The 20,096-nt window shown below is 64.7% G+C and overlaps 1 protein-coding gene across 3 annotated transcripts in view; it reads left to right on the plus strand.

The window, feature by feature from the left end:
• ZNF469 (zinc finger protein 469) overlaps positions 1-14,246 on the plus strand; it is a 337,361-nt gene extending 323,115 nt beyond the window's left edge. For all 3 annotated transcript variants that reach the window (XM_077986691.1, XM_077986692.1, XM_015126783.3), the window contains one exon: positions 758-14,246. In XM_077986691.1, coding sequence (XP_077842817.1) covers positions 884-12,793 — 11,910 coding nt within the window. In that variant the 5' untranslated portion in view covers positions 758-883 and the 3' untranslated portion in view covers positions 12,794-14,246. The remainder of the gene's footprint in view (positions 1-757) is intronic.
• The last annotated feature ends 5,850 nt before the right edge of the window (positions 14,247-20,096 follow it).

Consider the following 20,096-nt stretch of genomic DNA (forward strand, 5'->3'; position numbering starts at 1 on the left):
GTGAGCAAGGGGCCAGGCTCCTCTGGGTGGGCGGCCCCTGCTACATCTGGCATGTGCCAGAATGGGAGCCAGAACCGTCCAGAGGCTGGGGGCTTCCCAGAGCAGGGTCTGGAGGTTACCCTGTGAGACCTGGTGGCAGGGAAACCCTGGCTGACAGCAGGGGAGGCTCCGCTCAGAACCAGCCACCCAGGCCTGGAGAAGGTTCAGGTTGAGCCTCTGCTACCTCAGTTCCCTACGTCCTGCAACGCAGCCTCCTGCCGCAAGGCCCTCCCCATGGCAGGTGTAGGCATCTGCCTGGGCCCTCCTGGACGCTCCCAGGATCCTGCCCTGGGGCAGTTCCTGCAGGCCCGGAGCTTGTGCCCCACACAGGGGCCTGTCCTCTCCACAGCCTGGCAGGTGGGGCCTGTCCTCTCCACAGCCTGGCCAAGGACTGCTCTGAGGCTGTAAGCGGCCTTCTCACACCCCAGAAAGCTCCCCACTGCCTCCCCCCTCCACTCGCTCTCTACGCTCCACCGCCCCTCTTCTCCCTGAGATGGGGAAGGATCCCTGCTCCATCTGGCGGGACGCCCTCTCCCTTCCTGCTTCTCCTAGGGGCCAAGCCGAGCATCCCTGCTAAGCTCGGAGTTTCTGCGATGGCTGCACGTAGCATCTTCTGCTTCCGGCCCAGCCACGCTCGCATGGAGAGCCTGGAAGCTCCCCGCCTAGGCGAGGGCCGCCCAGCCCCTCCGCCCCACTCACCCCTGACCTTTCCTTCCAGGCTCCACTCAGGACCATGAGCGCAGGCTTCCCTGGGGCCCACCGAGGGCTGAGGATGGCCGTCCAGCCCACTACCCGGGGCCCCACTCGGACAGCTGCATCGTCCTAGCGCCAGGACGGAGGGGCCATGCCTGGTGAGCGCCCCCGAGGAGCGCCACCCCCCACCATGACTGGAGACCTGCAGCCCTGCCAAGTTGCCAGCAGCCTGGGGCGCCCCTCCCAGCCCCCACTGGAGGACAACACCCCAGCCAGCAGGACCACCAAGGATGCCAGGGAGGCTGGCGGCCGGGCCCAGGCCATGGAGCTCCCCGAGGTCCAGCCAAGGCAGGCCAGGGATGGGGAGCCCAAGCCCCCACCCCTGAGAGGCCAGGCCCTGAGCAGCACCCCTGGGAATGGGGGCAGCCCCCAGACCCCACCGGGGAGAAGCCCCTTGCAGGCTCCCTCAAGGCTGGCGGGCAGGGCAGAGGGCAGCCCCCCGCAGTGCTACAGTCTGAGCATCGCCAGCTCGAGGACCAAGCCCATCCTGGACGAGACACCAGAGAACCCACAGCTGGAGGCTGCCCAGCTCCCTGAGGCGGAGGCCCCCCGGGCCCTTGGGACTGGAACTCCACTCAGGCCGGGCCTCCCAAGGACTGAGGCCCAGTCCACCGCCGAAGAGCTTGGCTTCCACAGGTGCTTCCAGGAGACACCCTCCAGCTTTACCTCCACCAACTATACCTCACCAAGCGCCACCCCCAGACCCCCAGCCCCGGGGCCCCCCCAGAGCAGGGGCACCAGCCCCCTCCGGCCCGGTTCCTATCCCGAATTCCAGGCCAGTGGGGCCGACTCCTGGCCTCCCGCTGCTGAGAATAGCTTCCCAGGTGCTAATTTTGGGGTTCCCCCCGCCGAGCCGGAGCCCATTCCCAAAGGCAGCAGGCCCGGCGGCAGCCCCAGGGGAGTTTCCTTCCAGTTCCCCTTCCCGGCACTGCATGGGGCCAGCACAAAACCCTTCCCTGCGGATGTGGCTGGGCACGCATTCACCGATGGGCCACTGGTGTTTGCCTTCCACCAGCCCCAGGGAGCGTGGCCGGAGGAGGCCGTGGGCACGGGCCCTGCCTACCCGCTGCCCACCCAGCCTGCGCCCTCACCCCTACCCTGCTACCAGGGCCAGGCAGGTGGCCTCAACCCCCACAGCAACCTCAGTGGTGCCCTCTCTCCCCCTGGAGCTGCTCACTCGGCCCCGAGACCCTTCTCCGACAGTTTGCACAAGAGCCTGACCAAAATCCTTCCCGAAAGACCACCTTCAGCCCAGGATGGGCTGGGGAGTACCAGAGGGCCCCCTAGCTCCCTACCCCAGAGGCACTTTCCAGGGCAGGCATACGGAGCCAGCGGGGTGGACACCAGCCCGGGGCCTCTGGACACTGAGCTGGCTGCCCCAGGGCCCCCACCTGCCAGGCTGCCCCAGCTGTGGGATCCCACAGCAGCCCCCTACCCCACACCTCCCAGGGGCCCCCTGGCTGCCACCAGGAGTGTGTTCTTTAACAGCCAGCCCAGCCCAGGCCAGCGGCTCTGCCTGCCCCAGAGTGCCCCCCTGCCTTGGTCCCAGGTGCTCCCGACCACTGGGCCAAGCCCCCATGGAATGGAGATGCTGAGCCGGCTGCCTTTCCCCGCGGGGGCCCCCGAGTGGCAGGGGAGCAGCCAAGGAGCCCTGGGCACTGCTGGCAAGACACCGGGACCCGGGGAGAAGCTGCCAGCCGTGAGAAGCAGCCCAGGCGGCTCCCCAGTGCTGTTCACCTACAACGGAATGACAGACCCTGGAGCCCAGCCCCTGTTCTTCGGGGTGGCCCAGCCCCAGGTTTCACCCCACGGGACACCCAGCCTGCCCCCACCCAGGGTGGTGGGAGCCTCCCCCAGCGAGTCCCCGCTGCCGTCACCGGCCACCAACACGGCCGGCAGCACCTGCTCTTCCCTGTCGCCGATGTCCAGCAGCCCCGCCAACCCCAGCTCAGAGGAAAGCCAGCTCCCCAGCTCACTGGGGCCCCCGGCCTTCTTCCACCCACCCACTCACCCCCAGGAGACGGGCAGCCCCTTCCCGTCCCCGGAGCCCCCCCACTCCCTCCCCACCCACTACCAGCCAGAGCCAGCCAAGGCCTTTCCTTTTCCCGCAGATGGGCTGGGAGCCGAGGGTGCCTTCCAGTGCCTGGAGGAGACCCCATTCCCCCACGAGGGCCCCGAGGTGGGCCGGGGAGGGCTGCAGGACTTCCCCCGCGTGCCGCCCCCGTACCCCACACACCACTTCTCCCTCAGCAGTGCCAGCCTGGACCAGCTGGACGTGCTGCTGACCTGCAGGCAGTGCGACCGCAACTACAGCAGCCTGGCAGCCTTCCTGGCACACCGGCAGTTCTGCGGCCTGCTCCTGGCCAGGGCCAAGGATGGCCACCAGCGGTCCCCAGGCCCCCCTGGGCTCCCCTCGCCCACCGCTGCCCCCAAAGTCCCCGCCGACGCACATCCGGTCCTGCTCAACCACACGAAGACCTTCCTGTTGGCCGGGGACGCCCAGGCGGAGGGTAAAGACGACCCGCTGAGGACGGGCTTCTTGCCCAGCCTGGCCGCCACCCCCTTCCCGCTCCCCGCCTCGGACCTGGATATGGAAGACGACGCCAAGCTGGACAGCCTCATCACCGAGGCGCTCAACGGCATGGAGTACCAGTCGGACAACCCCGAGATCGACAGCAGCTTCATCGACGTCTTTGCGGACGAGGAGCCTTCCGGGCCCAGAGGTCCCAGCACTGGACAGCCCCCCAAGACCAAGGCGGGGGTGACTCCGGAGAACAAAGCTCCGCCCCCGCTCCCAGCAGCCACACCGGACCCCCAAGCCCCCCGCCCTGGGGACAGGGGCGGCCCAGCCTGGGGCAGGCCCAAAACGCGTTCCCTGGGTCTGGCCCCCATCGAGGCGGATGCGCCCAGCCAGGGCAGGCAGCAGAGGAGAGGGAAGCAGTTGAAGCTGTTCCGGAAGGATCTGGGCACGGCCAGCGCAGCAGAGGGGTCGGGCGGGGGCAGCAGAGCCTCCGGCCTGAGGCCCAGGAGGAAGGGCAGTCTCGGGGAGCGGCCCCCACCCCGCCCCCGGGGCCTTAGAACTCAGGGCCCCGAAGGCCGTGCAGACCCCGCCCGCCAGTCTCGGGGAGCCGCCGCCCTCCCCGAGGAGACCCGGAGCTCCCAGCGCCTCCGGCTGCCCCCCAAGAAGGACCCCAGGAAGAGGAAGGCTCGGGGCGGCACCTGGGGCAAGGAGCTCATCCTGAAAATCGTGCAGCAGAAGAACAAGCGCTACCGGCGGCTGGGGCTGGGGCGGCAGACGGGCAGGCGCAGCTCGCTGGCGGCGGAGAGGCCCCAGCCCGGTGCCGAGGACCGCAGGCTCCGCGAGTACGACTACGCCTCGGAGTCCGAGGAGGACGAGCCGCCTCCGCAGCGGGGCCCCGGCTTCAGAGGCCGGCGGTGCCGAGGCGAGAAGAGGAAGGAAGTGGACTCGACCCCGGGTCCCAGAGAGGATGGAGAGCAGCAGATACCCCGGAAGGCAGTGAGGCAGGAAGCCGGCGGGGACAGAGCCCCCCCGAACCCCGAGGAGCCAGGCAGGCCTCGCCCAGGCCCGGGCAGGAGCCCTCAGGCCCATGGCCCATCTCGAAGCCTGGAGCCGGGAGTGGCCGCCAGGGAGAGAGGCCCCAAGTGTGCTGATCGCCCCTCAGTGGCCCCCAAGGATCCCCTGCAGGTCCCCACCAACACCGAGACCCCAGAGGAAACCCCCCCATCGCTGGACTTGCCCCAGGAGGCCAAGGAGCCTGAAATTGCCAAAGAGTCACCCCCAGACACCGCAGAATTCACAGAGCCTTTGCGTTCTCCTCCAGCCGCCTGTGTGGGAGAAAGCCGCTGTCTCCTGACGCCAGAGCAGCCACAGCCCAGCAGACATGACGCCGGCACCCCCGAGTTATCCGGAAGCCTCGCCAACACAGCGCCCCACGGAAGCTCACCAACGCCAGGTGTGGGCAGCCTGCTGGGTGGTCCTGGGTGCACACAGGCCCCTCCTGTCTCCCACAACAGCAAGGACCCCCCTGCCCACCAGCCTGGAGAATTTCTGGCACCCATGGCTAACCCCTCAAGTACCGCCTGCCCCAAACCCAGTGTTCTGTCTTCAAAGGTCTCCAGTTTGGGCTGTGACCCTGCTGGTTTTAACGGAGACCCCTTGGGGGTTCCGGTTGCCAAAAAGGGGCCTCAGTCCTACAGCAGCCCCCACAGTGAGTTGTTCCTTGGACCCAAAGACCTGGCTGGCTGTTTCCTGGAAGAACTGCACCCCAAGCCCTCAGCCACAGATGCCCCGCCGGCCAGCAGCTCCTGCCTTTGCCAGGATGGCGAGGATGCCGGTTCCCTCGAGCCACAGCTGCCTAAGAGGCCACCTGGCATGGCTGAAACGGACCCAGGCAGAGCCGCATCGCCACTGACCTTGGAGTCCACATCCCTTTTCCCGGACCTGCCGGTGGACAGATTCGACCCACCCCTCTATGGCAGCCTGTCTGCAAACAGGGACCCCCAGCTGCCATTTGCATGTGCCGACCCTCCCCAGAAGACGCCACCGTTAGATCCACCGTACCCCTCTTTTTTGCTGCTTGAGGAAGTATCCCCGATGGTGCCTAGCCATTTTCCTGATCTCTCGGGGGGAAAGGTGCTCAGTAAGATGTGTCCCCCTGAACGGAGAGTGGCTCCCAATGCCCCGCCTTTGCCTGGGAAGGGGAGCGGATGTAATGTCACTCTTATGAGTCACCTGTCCGAGGACGAACTGGAGATCCAGAAATTGGTCACCGAGTTAGAAAGTCAGCTGCAAAGAAGCAAAGAAACCCATGGGGCCCCGAGAGAACTTGGAGAAGCTGAGTCTGTGGGCCGGGTGGAGCTGGACACAGGCACAGAGCCACCCTCCCAACCGCACACGTGCCAGGCCACTGTGCCCCACAAGGACACGTTCTCAGCAGCTGACCTCACGGGCGTTGGGGAATCTACCGCACATCGAGAGGGTGCGGAAACGGCTGTGGCCACCGTGGAAGGGGTTCAGGGGAGGCCCGGGGGGACGTGGCCCTGCCCAGCCTCCTTCCATTCGGGAGAGGCAGCCCTTCGCCCCTGTGCCCAGGAAGACCTGGTTTCTGGGACTCCTTTCAGCCCCAGGGGAGCCAACTTCCATTTTCAGCCGGTGCAAAAAGCCAGAGCCTCCAAGACTGGACTCTCCCAGGCAGAAGGAAACAGCGGGGTCCCCCCAGATACCTGCCTGCCTGACCCCAGCAAACAGCCGGGGCCACAGCTGGATGCCGGGAGCTTAGCAAAGTGCAGCCCCAACCAGGAACTTTCATTTCCTAAGAATAAGGAGGCCGCCGGCTCACAAGAAAGTAAAGACTCCCTGTGGCCGCTTCCCTGTGAACAGAGAGGAGGGTTCCTGCCAGAACCCGGCGCAGCAGACCGGCCCCACCGAGAGACTCCTGCTCCAGAAGCTTTTGGCAGCCCTGCTGTCCATCTGGCCCCTGACTTGGCATTTCAGGGTGACGGGGCTCCACCTCTGGATGCCACCTGGCCTTTTGGTGCCAGTCACAGCCATACTGCCCAGGGACATTCTGCAGGCAAAGCAGGTGGGCGCTGCTACCCGACGGCAGGGAGGCCTGACTTTGAGGATAGTGAGTTTGCACCGGCAGGGGCCTCCTCACTGACTGCCCCCCGGGGCAGGGAGGCTTGGTTGGTCCCTGTGCCAAGTCCTGCTTGTGTGTCCAACACCCACCCCAGCAGGAGGTCCCAGGACCCAGCTTCGAGCCCCCTACGTCAGCTCCCGCTCCCAGGGCCCGGAGCAGCTGAGAGTGCAGATGGCATCCTGGGCTTGCAGGAGCCGACACCTGCTGCCCAGAGCCCTCGGCGAGTGAACCTCTCAGGTCGCAAAGGGGGCACTGTAGAAGGAGGGAAGGTGGCCTGTGGCCCTGCCCAGGGCTCCCCAGGGGGTGTGCAGGTGACAACTCTCCCTGCAGTGACCAGACGTCAGCTGGGGCTGGAGGCAGATGGACATCAAGGCTTGCTTGGCCAGGCTGAGAAAACCCAGGGCCAAGGCAGAGGCAACCAGCTTCAGCCAGAGAACGGGGGGAGCCAAGGGGGGATGGATAACCACGCCTCAGTCAATGCCAGTCCCAAAACAGTGCTGGCCAGCCCCGCCGAGGGTGCAGTCCTGCTGGAGAAGCACAAGGGAAGCAGGGCAGCCACGAGCCTTCAGGAGGACGCCCAGCCCACCCCGAGCCCCCCATCCCCTGATAGGGAGTCCCTAGCGCTAGTCTTAACAGCAGCCTACACCCAAAATGGATCTGAGGGCCGGACTCCAGAGAGGGCGTCCAGCGCTGGCCTGAACAAGCCACTGCTGGCCGAAGGGGATAACCCAACACCCTCTGTTGGGGACCTGACCGCCTGCGCCCCCTCACCCACTTCAGCCACCCCCATGCCCTGCAGCCTCGGGCCCCTCCCCCGTGAAGACCCACCCACCTCGCCTTCCAGTGCCACCAAGGCCCGAGGTGGGCTGGGGGGGCAGCTGCCAGTATCTCCATCCTGCAGGGACCCTCCCGGCCCCCAGCACCTGCTGGCCTGTTCTCCTGCCTGGGCACCTCTGGAAGAGGCAGATGGTGTTCAAGCCACGACAGATACTGGAGCTGGGGATCCCCCAGTGGTTCCCCTGTCTTTGACAACAAGCCCCTGTGATCCCAAGGAAGCCCTGGCTCATTGCCTTCTCCAGGGTGAGGGCAGCCCCCTGGAAGACCATTCCTCCTGGCATCCTGGCTCCGTCAGCGCCATAACCTGCAGTCGTGGCAGGGACAGCCCCAAAAACAGCACTTTAAGAATTCCAGAGGATTCCAGAAAAGAGAAGCTGCAGGGGTCTCCTGGCCAAGCCACCTCTCCTCCTCTGGCGGGGGCTGTCTCCCCCTGCGTGGCCATCAGGGCTGCTGGCCTGTCAAGCACTCCCACCGAAGATGAGGCACAGGCAGGCAGGGGGCTCCCAGGGCCAGACCCCCAGAACAGGGGAGCCCCGCCCCACACCAACCCTGACAGGATGCCCAGGGGCCACTCCTCGTATTCTCCAAGCAATACTGCCCACCTCAGCCACAGGGAGGACCAGGTTGTCACAGCTGTGCCCACTGAGCCTCCCATGCTACAGGGTACAGGGCCAGACTCCCCCACCTGCCTGGAAGCTGAGGTGGGGAGCAGCAGCAAGGAGCCAGAGGACCCAGGGACCCCTGAGGCCGGGCGCTCTGGCGTTACCAAGATGCCCAGGGTCACCTGCCCTTCCACAGGACTCTCCTTGGGCAGAACCACAGCTCCAAGCAGCACAGCCAGTGACTTCCAGTCTGACTCCCCCCAAAGTCACAGAAATGCCTCCCACCAGACTCCCCAGGGGGACCCCCTCAGCCCCCAAGACCTCAAACAGAGGCCTCGTGGCTATAAAAAGAAGCCTGCGTCTACAGAGAATGGCCACTGGAAGGGCCAAGCTCCACACGGACCTGTGACCTGTGAGGTCTGCGCAGCCTCCTTCCGCTCCGGGCCGGGCCTGAGCCGGCACAAGGCCAGGAAGCACCGGCCACACCCGGGAGCCCCTGCAGAGGCAAGCCCAGCGGCCTTACCTGCTCAGCAGCCTCTGGAGCCCCTAGCCCAAAAGTGCCAGTCCCCCAGGAAGAAAAGCCGCAAGGTGCCTGGGAAGGAGAGACCAAATCACTCACGAGGAGACCCCAGCCACGTGGCCCAGCCACCGCCTGCCCAGAGCCCAAAGGAGGTTCTCAGAACACAGGGGAACACGGGCTCCCCACATAGCCAACAGCTGCAGCCTCCAAGCCCTACTGAGCATGGGGTGAATGTGAAGGCTCCGGCCTCCAAGCCCAGATCAGACCAGGCCAGGGAAGATGAGCTCCATCCCAAACAGGTAGAGAAAAGAGAAGGCCGGAGGTGGCGCCGAGAACCCACCGTGGACTCCCCCAGCCACTCAGAGGGGAAGTCAAATAAGAAAAGGGGAAAGCCAAGAGGTAGAAGGCTCCGGGAGGAGAGCGCTCGTCCAGCCTCTTCTGATGCGATTTCAGATGGACGTGGCTCCAGACCATCCCCTGCAACGGCCAGTTACGCAGCCCCTCTGAGCCACTGCCTCTCTGTGGAAGGAGGGCCTGAGACTGACAGGGAGCAGCCACCTCGCTTGGCCACGCCGGGGCCTGGGGTGATAGAGGGTGCAGCGGAGACCGACCTGGAGGCTCTGTGTGCAGGGGAGACTGGGGTCCAGAAGCCACCTGGAGATCAGATGCTGTGTCCAGGGAGGATGGATGGTGCAGCTCTGGGGGAGCAGCCAGCTGGGCAGAAGGGAGCCTCAGCAAGGGGGCTCTGGGGACCGAGAGAGACCAAGGCGTTGGGTGTGTGCAAAGAGTCTGGGAGCGAGCCTGCGGAGGACAGCAGTGGGGCCCACAGCAGATCAGAGGAAGGCGTCTGGGAGGAGCACACGCCCGCCTTGGGCCCCCTGGGTTTTCCTGAGACTTCCGGTTCTCCAGCGGATGGCACTACCAGCAGCTGCCTCCAGGGCCTCCCGGACAACCCAGATGCCCAGGGTGGAGTCCAGAGGCCTGAGGGCCCCACTCCTGATGCCTCCGGCTCCAGTGCTGAGGATCCTCCAAGCTTGTTTGATGATGAGACCTCTTTCTCCCAGCTCTTCCCTCCGGGTGGCCGCTTGACTCGGAAGAGGAACCCACGTGTCTATGGGAAGCGCTGTGAGAAGCCGGAGCGCCCGCTGCCAACCCAGCCCAGCTTCGAGGAGGGCGGCGGCCCCACGCTGGGCCCAGCCGGCCTGCCCACGGACCTCAGCGACTCTGGTTCCCTCTGCCTCTGCCATGAGGACCCGTGGGAGGATGAGGATCCCGCAGGTCTGCCCGAGTCCTTCCTCCTGGATGGGTTCCTCAGCAGCAGGGTGCCTGGCATTGACCCCTGGGCTCCCGGCCTCAGCCTGTGGGCCCTGGAGTCCAGCAGGGAAGCCGGTGCAGAGAAGCTGCCCTCTCACTGCCCCGAGGATGATCAGCCCGAGTCCATTCCTGAACTGCACATGGTCCCAGCGGCTTGGCGAGGCCTGGAGCTGCCCGCCCCTGCCGATGACTCCTCCTCTTCTCTCCGAGACGTGAGCCCCGAGCCCCCCAGCCTGGAAAGAGAACGCTGTGACAGTGGGCTTCCCGGGAACACCCACCTGCTGCAGCTCGGGGCGGCGGACTTTGAGGTGCTCAGCACCAAGTTTGAGATGCAAGACCTGTGCTTTCCGGGACCCTTTGAAGACCCAGTGTGTCTCCCCGGCACCAGCTTCTTAGACTTGGAGGCCACGGCGAGCTCCCAGGGGCCACAGAGCCTAAGGACAGAGGAGGCTGCAGGGGCAGGGAGGGCCCAAGGCAGAGGCCGGCCGGCCAAGGGCAAGCGGGCCTCCTACAAATGCAGGGTGTGCTTCCAGCGCTTCCGCGGCCTGGGCGAACTGGACCTGCACAAGCTGGCCCACATGCCCGCGCCGCCGCCCACCTGCTACATGTGCGTGGAGCGCAGGTTCGGCTCGCGGGAACTGCTGCGGGGGCACCTGCAGGAGAGGCACGCGCAGAGCAAGGCGGGGCCCTGGGCCTGCGGCATGTGTCTGAAGGAGGTGGCCGACGTCTGGATGTACAACGAGCACCTGCGTGAGCACGCCGTGCGCTTCGCCCGCAAGGGGCAGGCGCGGAGGTCCTTGGGGGAGCTGCCCAGAGACCTGGAGGGCAGCAGCGCCATTGCCCACCTTCTGAACAGCATCATGGAACCCGTGCCCAAACCCCACAGGGGCAAGCGCTCTGTGGGCAAGGCCGCCAGGAGCCCGGGAGACCCGTCGGGGAAAGAGGGAGAAGCCGGGAAAGAGAGCCCCGGAGAGAGGGCGAAACCCCGAGCGCGCAGCACCCCCAGCAACCCCGAGGGGGCGGCGGCACCAGACAGCGCCTCTGCCAACGCCCTGGCTGACGCCGGCAGCCCTGCGGCCTGCGAGAAGCCCGCTCCGGCCGGCAGCCTGGGCCTCCCCAAGACGACCCCCAGCCCGTCCCCCGACCCCGGGGCCGGCGGGGAGCCCCTCCTGCCAGCCGCCCCGGTGCACGAGGCCTGCAAGGACCCGTCCCGCGACTGCCACCACTGCGGGAAGCGCTTCCCCAAGCCCTTCAAGCTGCAGCGCCACCTGGCGGTGCACAGCCCGCAGCGCGTCTACCTGTGTCCGCGGTGCCCCCGGGTCTACCCCGAGCACGGGGAGCTGCTGGCACACCTGGGCGGGGCGCACGGGCTGCGGGAGCGGCCGGAGCTGCAGCACACACCGCTGTACGCCTGCGAGCTCTGCGCCACGGTTATGCGCATCATCAAGAAGTCGTTCGCCTGCAGCTCCTGCAACTACACCTTCGCTAAGAAGGAGCAGTTCGACCGCCACATGGACAAGCACCTCAGGAGAGGGCGGCAGCCCTTCACGTTCCGCGGCGTGCGGAGGCCGGGAGCGCCAGGGCAGAAGGCCCGGGCCCTCGAGGGCACACTGCCCAGCAAACGGCGCAAGGTGGCCATGCCCGGCAGTGCCCCCGGGCCCAGCGAGGACCGGCCTCTTCCCCGGGAAGGCAGCCCCATCCTGACAGAGGGCTCCTTCCCAGCCCTGCTCCACCTCTGCCCGGAGGTGGCTCCCGGCACCACAAAGGGATGGCCTGAGACCCCAGAGAGGCCTGTAGACCCCGTGACCCACATGATCAGTGGTTGCGATCTGCCATCCGACTGCCGGGAGTGTCCTCCGCCATCTCTGTCTCCCTTCCCAGCTGCCTTGGCTGATGGCAGAGGGGAGTGTGCGCTGGACAGAGCCCTGAAGAGGTCAGAGAACGAGGCTTCCCCAGGCAGCCCCAGGCCTCTTCTCCAGCAAGCTCTCCCTCTGGGGGCATCTCTGCCGCGGCCGGGGGCCAGAGGCCAAGATGCGGAGGGAAAGAGGGCTCCTCTCCTGTTCTCAGGGAAACGCAGGGCCCCGGGTGCCCATGGCAGATGTGCCCCTGACCATTTCCAGGAAGATCACACCCTGCTTCAGAAAGAGAAGGAGGTGTCCTCAAGCCACATGGTGTCTGAGTGGGGGCCCGGAGGCCCCTTCCACAAGGGCAGCACCACCAAGCCTGCGGGCTGTCAGAGCTCGTCAAAGGACAGGTCGGCAGCGTCCATCCCCAGCAAAGCACCCAAGTTCCCAGTGCACCCAAGGAAAGCAGTGGGGAGCCTGGCACCCGGAGAGCTGGCCCGTGGCACAGAGAATGGGACGAAGCCCGCCACCCCCAAAGCCAAACCAGGCCCCAGCTCCCAGGGCAGTGGAAGCCCTCGCCCCAGCACGAAGACGGGAGGTGGCAGCCAGCCCCAGCCAGCCAGCGGGCAGCTCCAGAGCGAGACAGCCACCACCCCAGCCAAGCCCAGCTTCCCCAGCCGGAGCCCTGCACCAGACAGGCTCCCCCCTCGAGCCCAAGCCAAGAGCTGCACCAAGGGGCCAAGGGAAGCTGGTGAGCAGGTGCCCCGCGGGAGCCCAGGTCCCAAGGAGAAGGGAGAAAGCAGTATGAAGAGGAAAAAGGGCCAGGTTCCAGGGCCAGCCAGGAGTGAAAGTGTGGGGGGCTTCGGGAGAGCCCCCTCGGCCCCTGACAAGCCCCCCCGTACCCCTCGGAAGCAGGCAACTCCCAGCCGAGTGCTCCCGACCAAGACCAAGCCCAACAGCCAGAACAAACCCAGGCCACCACCCTCAGAGCAGCGGAAGGCAGAGCCAGGCCACACACACAGGAAGGACAGACTGGGCAAGGCCTTCCCCCAGGGGAGACCCCTGCTCAGGACCCCCAAGCGGGGCAGAGCTGTCCACGGTGCTGAACCTGCCGAGCCGCACACCCACCGGACGGCCGAGGCCCAGAGTGACCTCCTCAGCCAGCTCTTTGGGCAGAGACTAACTGGCTTCAAAATCCCTTTAAAGAAAGATGCTTCTGAGTAATTTTTAGGAGCAAGAGCCTGGGAGCGGAGCTGGGGGTTCCTGTCTGGGCCTGCCTCCTTGGCCAGCTCCAGCTCCCTGAGATGGTTCACTCTGTGGCCACTTGACTTCTTGCGCGACTGCTCAGTTCTTGATGTCAGAGCTGAGGCTGTGACGCTTTGAACAGGGCCCAGGGTAGGCAGCATTCCCTTTCTTGCTGGAAGGCTGCGGGTGAAAGACGGGGCCACTGCAGCCCCTTTGAGATCATACAGCTGTTTTCTTGGTACCAAGTACTTGAAGAGACAGCAGCCCATCCCCCTACCCCCACCCCTGCGCCCTGTTGGCACCGACACCATAGAAGCCAATGTTTGGAGATTTGCACACCCTCCCGTTCCCCATATGGAGAAGGGAAGTAAGTTGAGGCAGCCGTGGGATGGTGGCAGGTTCCCTCTTAGTCTTGCTGCTGTTGCTGGAATTCCAAAGTGACCTTAGAAACCACGTTGGGGAAGGCAGTGCTCACTACTTAGAAGAGCTGCTTCTGAGCCGCCTGGTCCCCCAAGAGCACAACATGCCTCCTCCCTCTGACCACAGGGTCATGCCTCCTCCCTCTGACTACAGGGTCATGCCTCCTCCCTCTGACCACAGGGTCATGCCAGCCTCCATTTGCGCTGCCAGAGAAAAGCCCATCTCTAGCGCACCTTGACCCCGGGAACTGGGTTCCCATATGGAACTGGGAAGAAACTGGCCCTGTGCCAGCTCCTGCGGGCCCTCCCCGTTCTCACCCCCCACACCCCAGCCTCCATGGCCGCCCTTTAGAGCCTCCCTGCTGTACGGAGTTCTGGGCTCCACCTATCTGCAATGTTACTCTGAAGTTTCTGGTGCTATTTTCATGTTGTAATGTGAATACAGGCTTCCTTGATTTTTTTTTTAATGGGGGTATTGGGTGGAACAGACGGGGTCAGGGAGGCCCCACCACGGCTGCATTGAGGGCACGGTCACCCACGTGGTGGCGCTCTCCCTGCCTCCCCTGCCAGGCTGCAAGCCCGAGGTCCGTGCTGCCAGACGGGGATGCTCAGGGCTGGCGCCGCAGAGCCGCTGCCCCAGCCAGGGCAGCCTCGTGCACTGACCTGACCCAGGCCCAGGACGCACGTGTCCTCTCAGAGTTGTGCCTGTGAAGGTGGGTCAAAGGGTGGGAGGGCTTCCTTCTCTCCGTAAGTATCTTGAAGATCCATGGTTTGTTTTGCTCTATTGTTTAGTTTTACCTTGGGTGCAATGTGTATGACAAAAGTTTTTATTTTGATATTTGAAAGAGACCAAATCAGGCCCAGACTGCCTCTCTGGAAGGTGTTGTGGGCCGTTCAAAATGCCTCCTGCCTCCGGAGTGTCGTAAACCAAGCACGGAGGGGCCCTGAGGTTGTACTGTAAACATCATAGTGACTTGTCTTTTCAAATATATTCCCACTATTTTCGCAGAAAACCTCCAGCTGTGTGACGTCTGTCCTCCCGCCAGTCGCCCACCCCTCGCCTGCACCTCCCTGAGCGTCAGACCTTGGTTCCCAGGGTGTCTGCACCGGCTGCCACTCTCAGGCCACCGTGGGCCAAGTGCCCGGCCAGGGCTGTGGGGCCTCGTGCGGGACCCAGTGATGCAGCCATGGCTGTGTCCTAAGCACACCCCTTCAGCAGTGGGGGCTGGCCCAGGTTTTCCAGAAAGGGGCAAGCCCACCCCAGCCATCCTCGCTGACGCCCCCCCTCACCCTGAGGAAGAACAGAGGGGAGGCTGAGGTGCCCTGGCGCCCCTCCCCTACGTCAGAAGCCCAGGGAGTGATGGGGCTGGGCTGAGGGAGGGCGGGTGTGGGGCGTGGTCTCTGCCACCCTTGGGCCTCCCCACTGGCACCCGTCTGGTATGAGTTTTCCAGCCTTCACATGCCAGGATGCAGCCCTCCCAAACTGGGGAGCCAGGCCCCCTCACCCACACAGAGACAGCCTTGTCCCCTCCTCTCTCCCACACGCTGGTCCCTGCAAGTGTTCACATGTCCCTGCCTCAAAGCCTGCTCCCTCGTGTGCCCTTCCAGGTTTCTCCCGAGACTGTCTTCTGGAATGTTCTGTGGAAGCACCTGCCACTGACCATCACAGCATTCTCTCATCTTCTTGGCCGCTGGACTTGGTCAGCTTTCACCCCTCCCCCAGGTGGGCGCTGGGCCTCCCCTGCCTTCCACTTGTTGCTGGTGGAACTCACACCGTGAGGGCGTCTGCGAAGGGACCCGGTGTGGGGAGGGCAGTGCCTGACCTCGAAGCCCTGCTCTCGGGTGGATGGTGGATGCGTCATGCCAGCTGCAGGGCTGGGAACATGGGGAGCTCCAGACCCCAGCAGGACCTGGGCGGGATCTTACAAATGATTCCCAGCAGGGCAGCGACACCTTCCCTCTTGTTAACACACGAAGATCATGAGGCCGCCGGCAGCAATGCGTCAGTCTTCCCCTGTTTCCAAAGCTTCTTGGCTCTGGGATGGGGTCCTCAGGGAGCAGAGTGGCTCCATTGAGGGGGGCAACGCAGGGAAGGGGCCAGGGCCGCAGGAGGAGTGGAACCAGGAGACCCTCCCCACCCAGCCTCCTGTGTCCTACAGAGCCCCTCAAAGATCCCAGTGTCTGGGGAACAAGTGACCCTCCCCAGTGAGGGTGGGTCACAGTAGGCCTCTGACTGGGCAGATGAGGAGGCTGCTCAGAGGATTCCCCAGCCCTCCTTGCCTCACCAGGCTCTCTTTCCTCCCTTCTTCCATGGGAAGCGGAACTCCTAAATGAGATACTTACCAGGGTCTCACCACTTCTGTCCAAGCACACGGTGCCCCTCTTCCCTGATAGACGGCAAATTCACCTGCGGTCTGTGGCTGTGGCCCACCCACCCCCGCCGCCTCCCCACCCGCCAGGCCCCTGCCTGCAGGGTTCCCTTGGCCAGGAGCACTGTTTCCAGGCCCTCACAAGGCCCCTTCCCTCCTTTCGGGCCCCTCCCCTCACACCTGCTGTCCTCTGCCCAGGTGGCTCTCTGCTTGGACCCTGGTTTTTGGGTCTTCCAGGCCCTGATGGTGGCAGAAGCCACAAGGCAGCCTGGACCAGGCCTGCCTGCGGGAGGGGCTGGTGAGTGGGGGTGAGGCCATCTGCCCTCCCTCTTTGCTCACATTGTCCACCCACTGTGCAAGGAGCCCGGCTCAGGGAAACGCAGACGCAGCCCCCAGGCAGGGCCTTCTGAACAGGTGCTGGTCTGGCACGGGGACGATGCCTGGCGGGTGAGCGGGTGGCTTCCTCTCCAGTGAGGAGGCCCCGCAGGAGGGCTGTAGACGGGTGTTGGAGGGAAGGGCGTGGAAAGGACCTTGCGCCCCGCACAGGGCTCTGAGTTGGTGTTTTGGGGCAGCGGTGGGTCACGGGGCTGCCTGTCTGGGCTCGGTATGTGAAACGGTCCCATGGACTTCATGGGTGAAGACCCTTGAGATCCCGCCAGGTCTGCAGTCTGGGACACTTGCTCCTGTTCAGTGCAGCGTGTCTCAGGCAGGGCCCCGGCCAGCAGCATCCAGGGTGCCCCACTTGGGTCAGCAGCTCTGGGACGGGGCTGGGCACTCGCTCCCACCAGCCTCGGGGGCTGACATTGGAGGGCCGCTGCTCTGAGCCATCTGAGGCCCTGCTCAGGGACTGCCAGGAGTGAGCCCTGCCCCTAGACACTCACCTCTTCTGCTATGGGGCCTGAGACCACCGTGTGGCCGGAGACCTAAGGCGTGGATGGCCCCCGCCTGGCCACCAGGTGGCAGCATTCACCTGGCCAGGGGGCCTGGCCTCCACCTGGGCAGGGCGGCCGCCTGCAGCCTCCAGAGGCACCGCACCTGCCGGCCCCACACCCACCCGACCTGCCCACCATCCATGTGCACACCCGGGACCTCCACACACTAAAGGGGACAGACAGGCAGGAAGCTCTCGACTGCACATGTGCACACAGCACAGCCTCACCTATGCGGACACCTGGGGCACTCAGACGCACGCCCACAGACACACACGCCTGCTCAGCCCCAGGGTACACTCAGGTGCCTGCCAGTCCACTCTCACAGCCACAGGAGCGAGTGCTGCAGAGTTCCTGCAGGGTTCCCTGAAGGACAGGTGTTTGAGCTGGGAGCAGAGGACCACTGGGCGTGAGCTGTGCAGGCCCCACAAGGACCTCTGCAGTGGGAGTGGACACTGAGGCCCGGCCTTGTGCACAGCCAGGGCCACTCTCCATACCAGCCCTCCCCCTGGTCACAGTCAGGGCCACCGTCCACACCAACCCTCCCCCTGGGGACCGTGTCTCTCCCACCCAGGATTCTGAGGCCCAGTTCACCCCAAGAGTGCAGAGTCCCTCTGTGGCCAGCACCCCCGACGGGCTGCCCCGAAGCAGCAGGGGGAGGCGGGGAGGCCATGAATATGCAGAGAGCTCCCATAGAAAGCAGCATTATTTCCCAACATCCACGGCTAGATTCCAAGGCCTGACCCCAAAGCCGCTGGGGAGGTGGGGTAGAAGAGAAGTGGGTGCCCTGGGCCAGGCTGAGGAGACAGAGCGAGTGGGCAGCCGTGGAGGAGACGCAGGCAGGGGAGCACGTGCCAGGTGCCTGCCCCTGGGTCTCAGCCTGTGGGGTGAGGAAGCGGAGGGAGGGCAGGAGGGTGCCAGTGGTGAGCGGCAGGCCCGGCTTCATCCCCTCACCCCGCCACACAGAGAGGAGGTGTGCAGGGCAGGGTCGGGGGTTCTGCGGGATGGGGACACACCCTCCTCAGGGAACAGATGCAGGGACGGTTTACCGGGAAACTCATTATTGAAAGCAGGCTCTCCAACACGCTCCTACACCTTGAAGCATCTGGTCTCCTAAGAAGACATGTGGATGGCCAGGCTCACACAGTGAGGAGAGGGGGATGGAGAGGGTCGGCCCCAGGGAAGGGGCTGTGTCCTGGTAACTGTGTGGATGGCCTGGTAACTGTGTGGATAGCCCGGTGACTGTGTGGATGGCCTGGTAACTGTGTGGATAGCCCGGTGACTGTGTGGATGGCCTGGTAACTGTGTGGATAGCCCGGTGACTGTGTGGATGGCCTGGTAACTGTGTGGATAGCTCGGTGACTGTGTGGATGGCCTGGTAACTGTGTGGATAGCCCGGTGACTGTGTGGATGGCCGGGCTCACACAGTGGGAAGAGGAGGATGGAGAGGGTCAGCCCCGGGGAAGGGGCTATGTCCCGGTAACTGTGTGGATGGCTGATGTGGCAATTCCTTGAAGCGCCTCTGAGGTGATGGGACTTGGAGGCCCTGGAGCCCGTGGGGAGCTCAGTCCTGCCCACGTGCCACATATGGGCCACAGAGATGCAGCTGAAGCTGGGGGCTCCGGCCCCAGTGTCTCCCCCTCCCAGCGCAAGGACAGCAAGCAAGTCATACCAGGTTCCAGCTGGGAAGCAGCGGGAGGCAGTCCCCACTTCTGGGTAAATCGCAGCCCTGGGACAGCCACACTGAGGCCCAGGGGTGTCTGTCTTTCCAGGTCTGCCCTGGCCTGGCTCCCAAGGCCACGGCCCCTTTCCCCAATGCAGTGTCTGTCTCACTAACCAGCTGGCGTGGCCTTGAGGAGAGGAGGCAGAGCCCTTTCCCCAGTGCAGTGTCTGTCTCACTGACCAGCTGCATGGCCATGAGGAGAGGAGGCAGAACTGGTCCTCCCCGAGGCCCGGGGCACGACAGGGAGGTGAACACACTACCCCTTGGCCTGCACTGCCCGAGAGAACCCCAGGGCTGCTTCTGGGCCCAAGGAGGGGGCAGATGTGTTCTGCCAGCACAAGGAGGTACCCAGGAGCAGCAGAGCCCTGAGCTGGGGGCCAGAGGCCTCAGGCTGGTCACCAGCAACCCCCCTCCGGGCCTCAGTTCTTCGATCCATTAAATGGACAAAGTGACCACCAAGACCCTTTCCAGCCCTGGCTCCCAGCAGCTCCCTCAGAGGGTCAATTCCAGGCAAGGAGCTGTGGTTCCCTGCGCCCAACTGGATTTCACAGATGCAGGCTCAGTTTCCCCTGTCTGTGAAATGGGCTCAGTGAGAGCTCCCAGGACTGTGATGAGAAGTGAGATGGCGTTTGTGAACTGCTGGCCTCGCGCCAGGCAGCGGCGCTCTCTCTGTGAGGAGAGAAGCGCACACCGCGGCTGGCGCCTTCCACACTGACCTGGGCCCCTGTTGCGAGGCTTGCGGAGTCAAAGTCACACGGTGGTGCTTCCTCGCCCCCCAGGGCCTGGCGAGGCTGGGGCCCTGCCTCTCTCTGACTCCATCTCCCACCCTTCCCACCCTTCTGTCTCAGTCATCTCTGGCTGCATGCAAAACCACCCCAGCCTTCAGTGGCTCAGAACAACAATCATGTCTTTTGCTCACAGACCTACAGTTTGGGCAGGGCTGGTTGGGCACAGCTCGTCTGCTGCCCGTGGCATCTGCTGGGGCTGGCGTCTCCAAGTGAGCTTCCACCCAACATGGTGATTGAGTTCCAACATCGAAGGCCCCAAAAGATGAGACCCAGACGCCACCGGACTCTCGAGGACTGGGCTGGGAGCCAAAATGGTGTGGCTCCCTGCACATCCTTCCGGCCAAGCAGTCCCAGAGCCAAAATCCAAGACAGGGCCTGGGTCTCCCCGCCCACGTGGAGGTGTGTCACAGATCCGGGGCCATGTTTTAAAACCATCACCGTTGCCCTCTGGCCACAAATTATTTATATTCCACCCAGATGCAGGGCACACTCCCTCCTCCGAAAGTCTCCCCAAAAGTCTCACTGTGTCTCAGCGTCAGGCTCAGGCCCAGGGCCCTGACATTTAGATAGGGCCAGGCGTGCCTGAGGCCCTCGAGTCATTCCTCCAGTGAAGCATGCCCATGCCTCGGGGTGCAGGGCACGGGACATAGGACAAACGCCACCGATGCCCCTGTCGGGAACTGGGAGGAGACAGGTGGTTCCAAACCCTGGGTCCTGCCCCTGACAGTGACTGCGCTGTTAGCCCAGCTGCCTGGGGCCTGGTTCCACACTAATGTGTCCTCTCCTCGAGGTGGCTGAGTCCACCATTCAGGGACCTCCCGTCGCTCCCCAGCCTGGTGTCCTCTCCTCGAGGAGGCTGAGTCCACCGTTCAGGGACCTCCCGTCGCTCCCCAGCCTGGTGAAGGTCATGGGGTCCCGGGCCTCTTCACACTGTGTTGTCTCCACCTCCTTCCATCTCATCTCATGGCACATCCACCAGAGCAAGGCCCCTTCAACCTTCACAGACAGACCCTTCTCCATGGCTGCTGTGTGGCCGAGCTCTTCAGATTCCGGA

The sequence above is a fragment of the Macaca mulatta genome, chromosome 20, assembly GCF_049350105.2.
Source record: "Macaca mulatta isolate MMU2019108-1 chromosome 20, T2T-MMU8v2.0, whole genome shotgun sequence".
Taxonomy (NCBI): Eukaryota; Metazoa; Chordata; class Mammalia; order Primates; family Cercopithecidae; genus Macaca; species Macaca mulatta.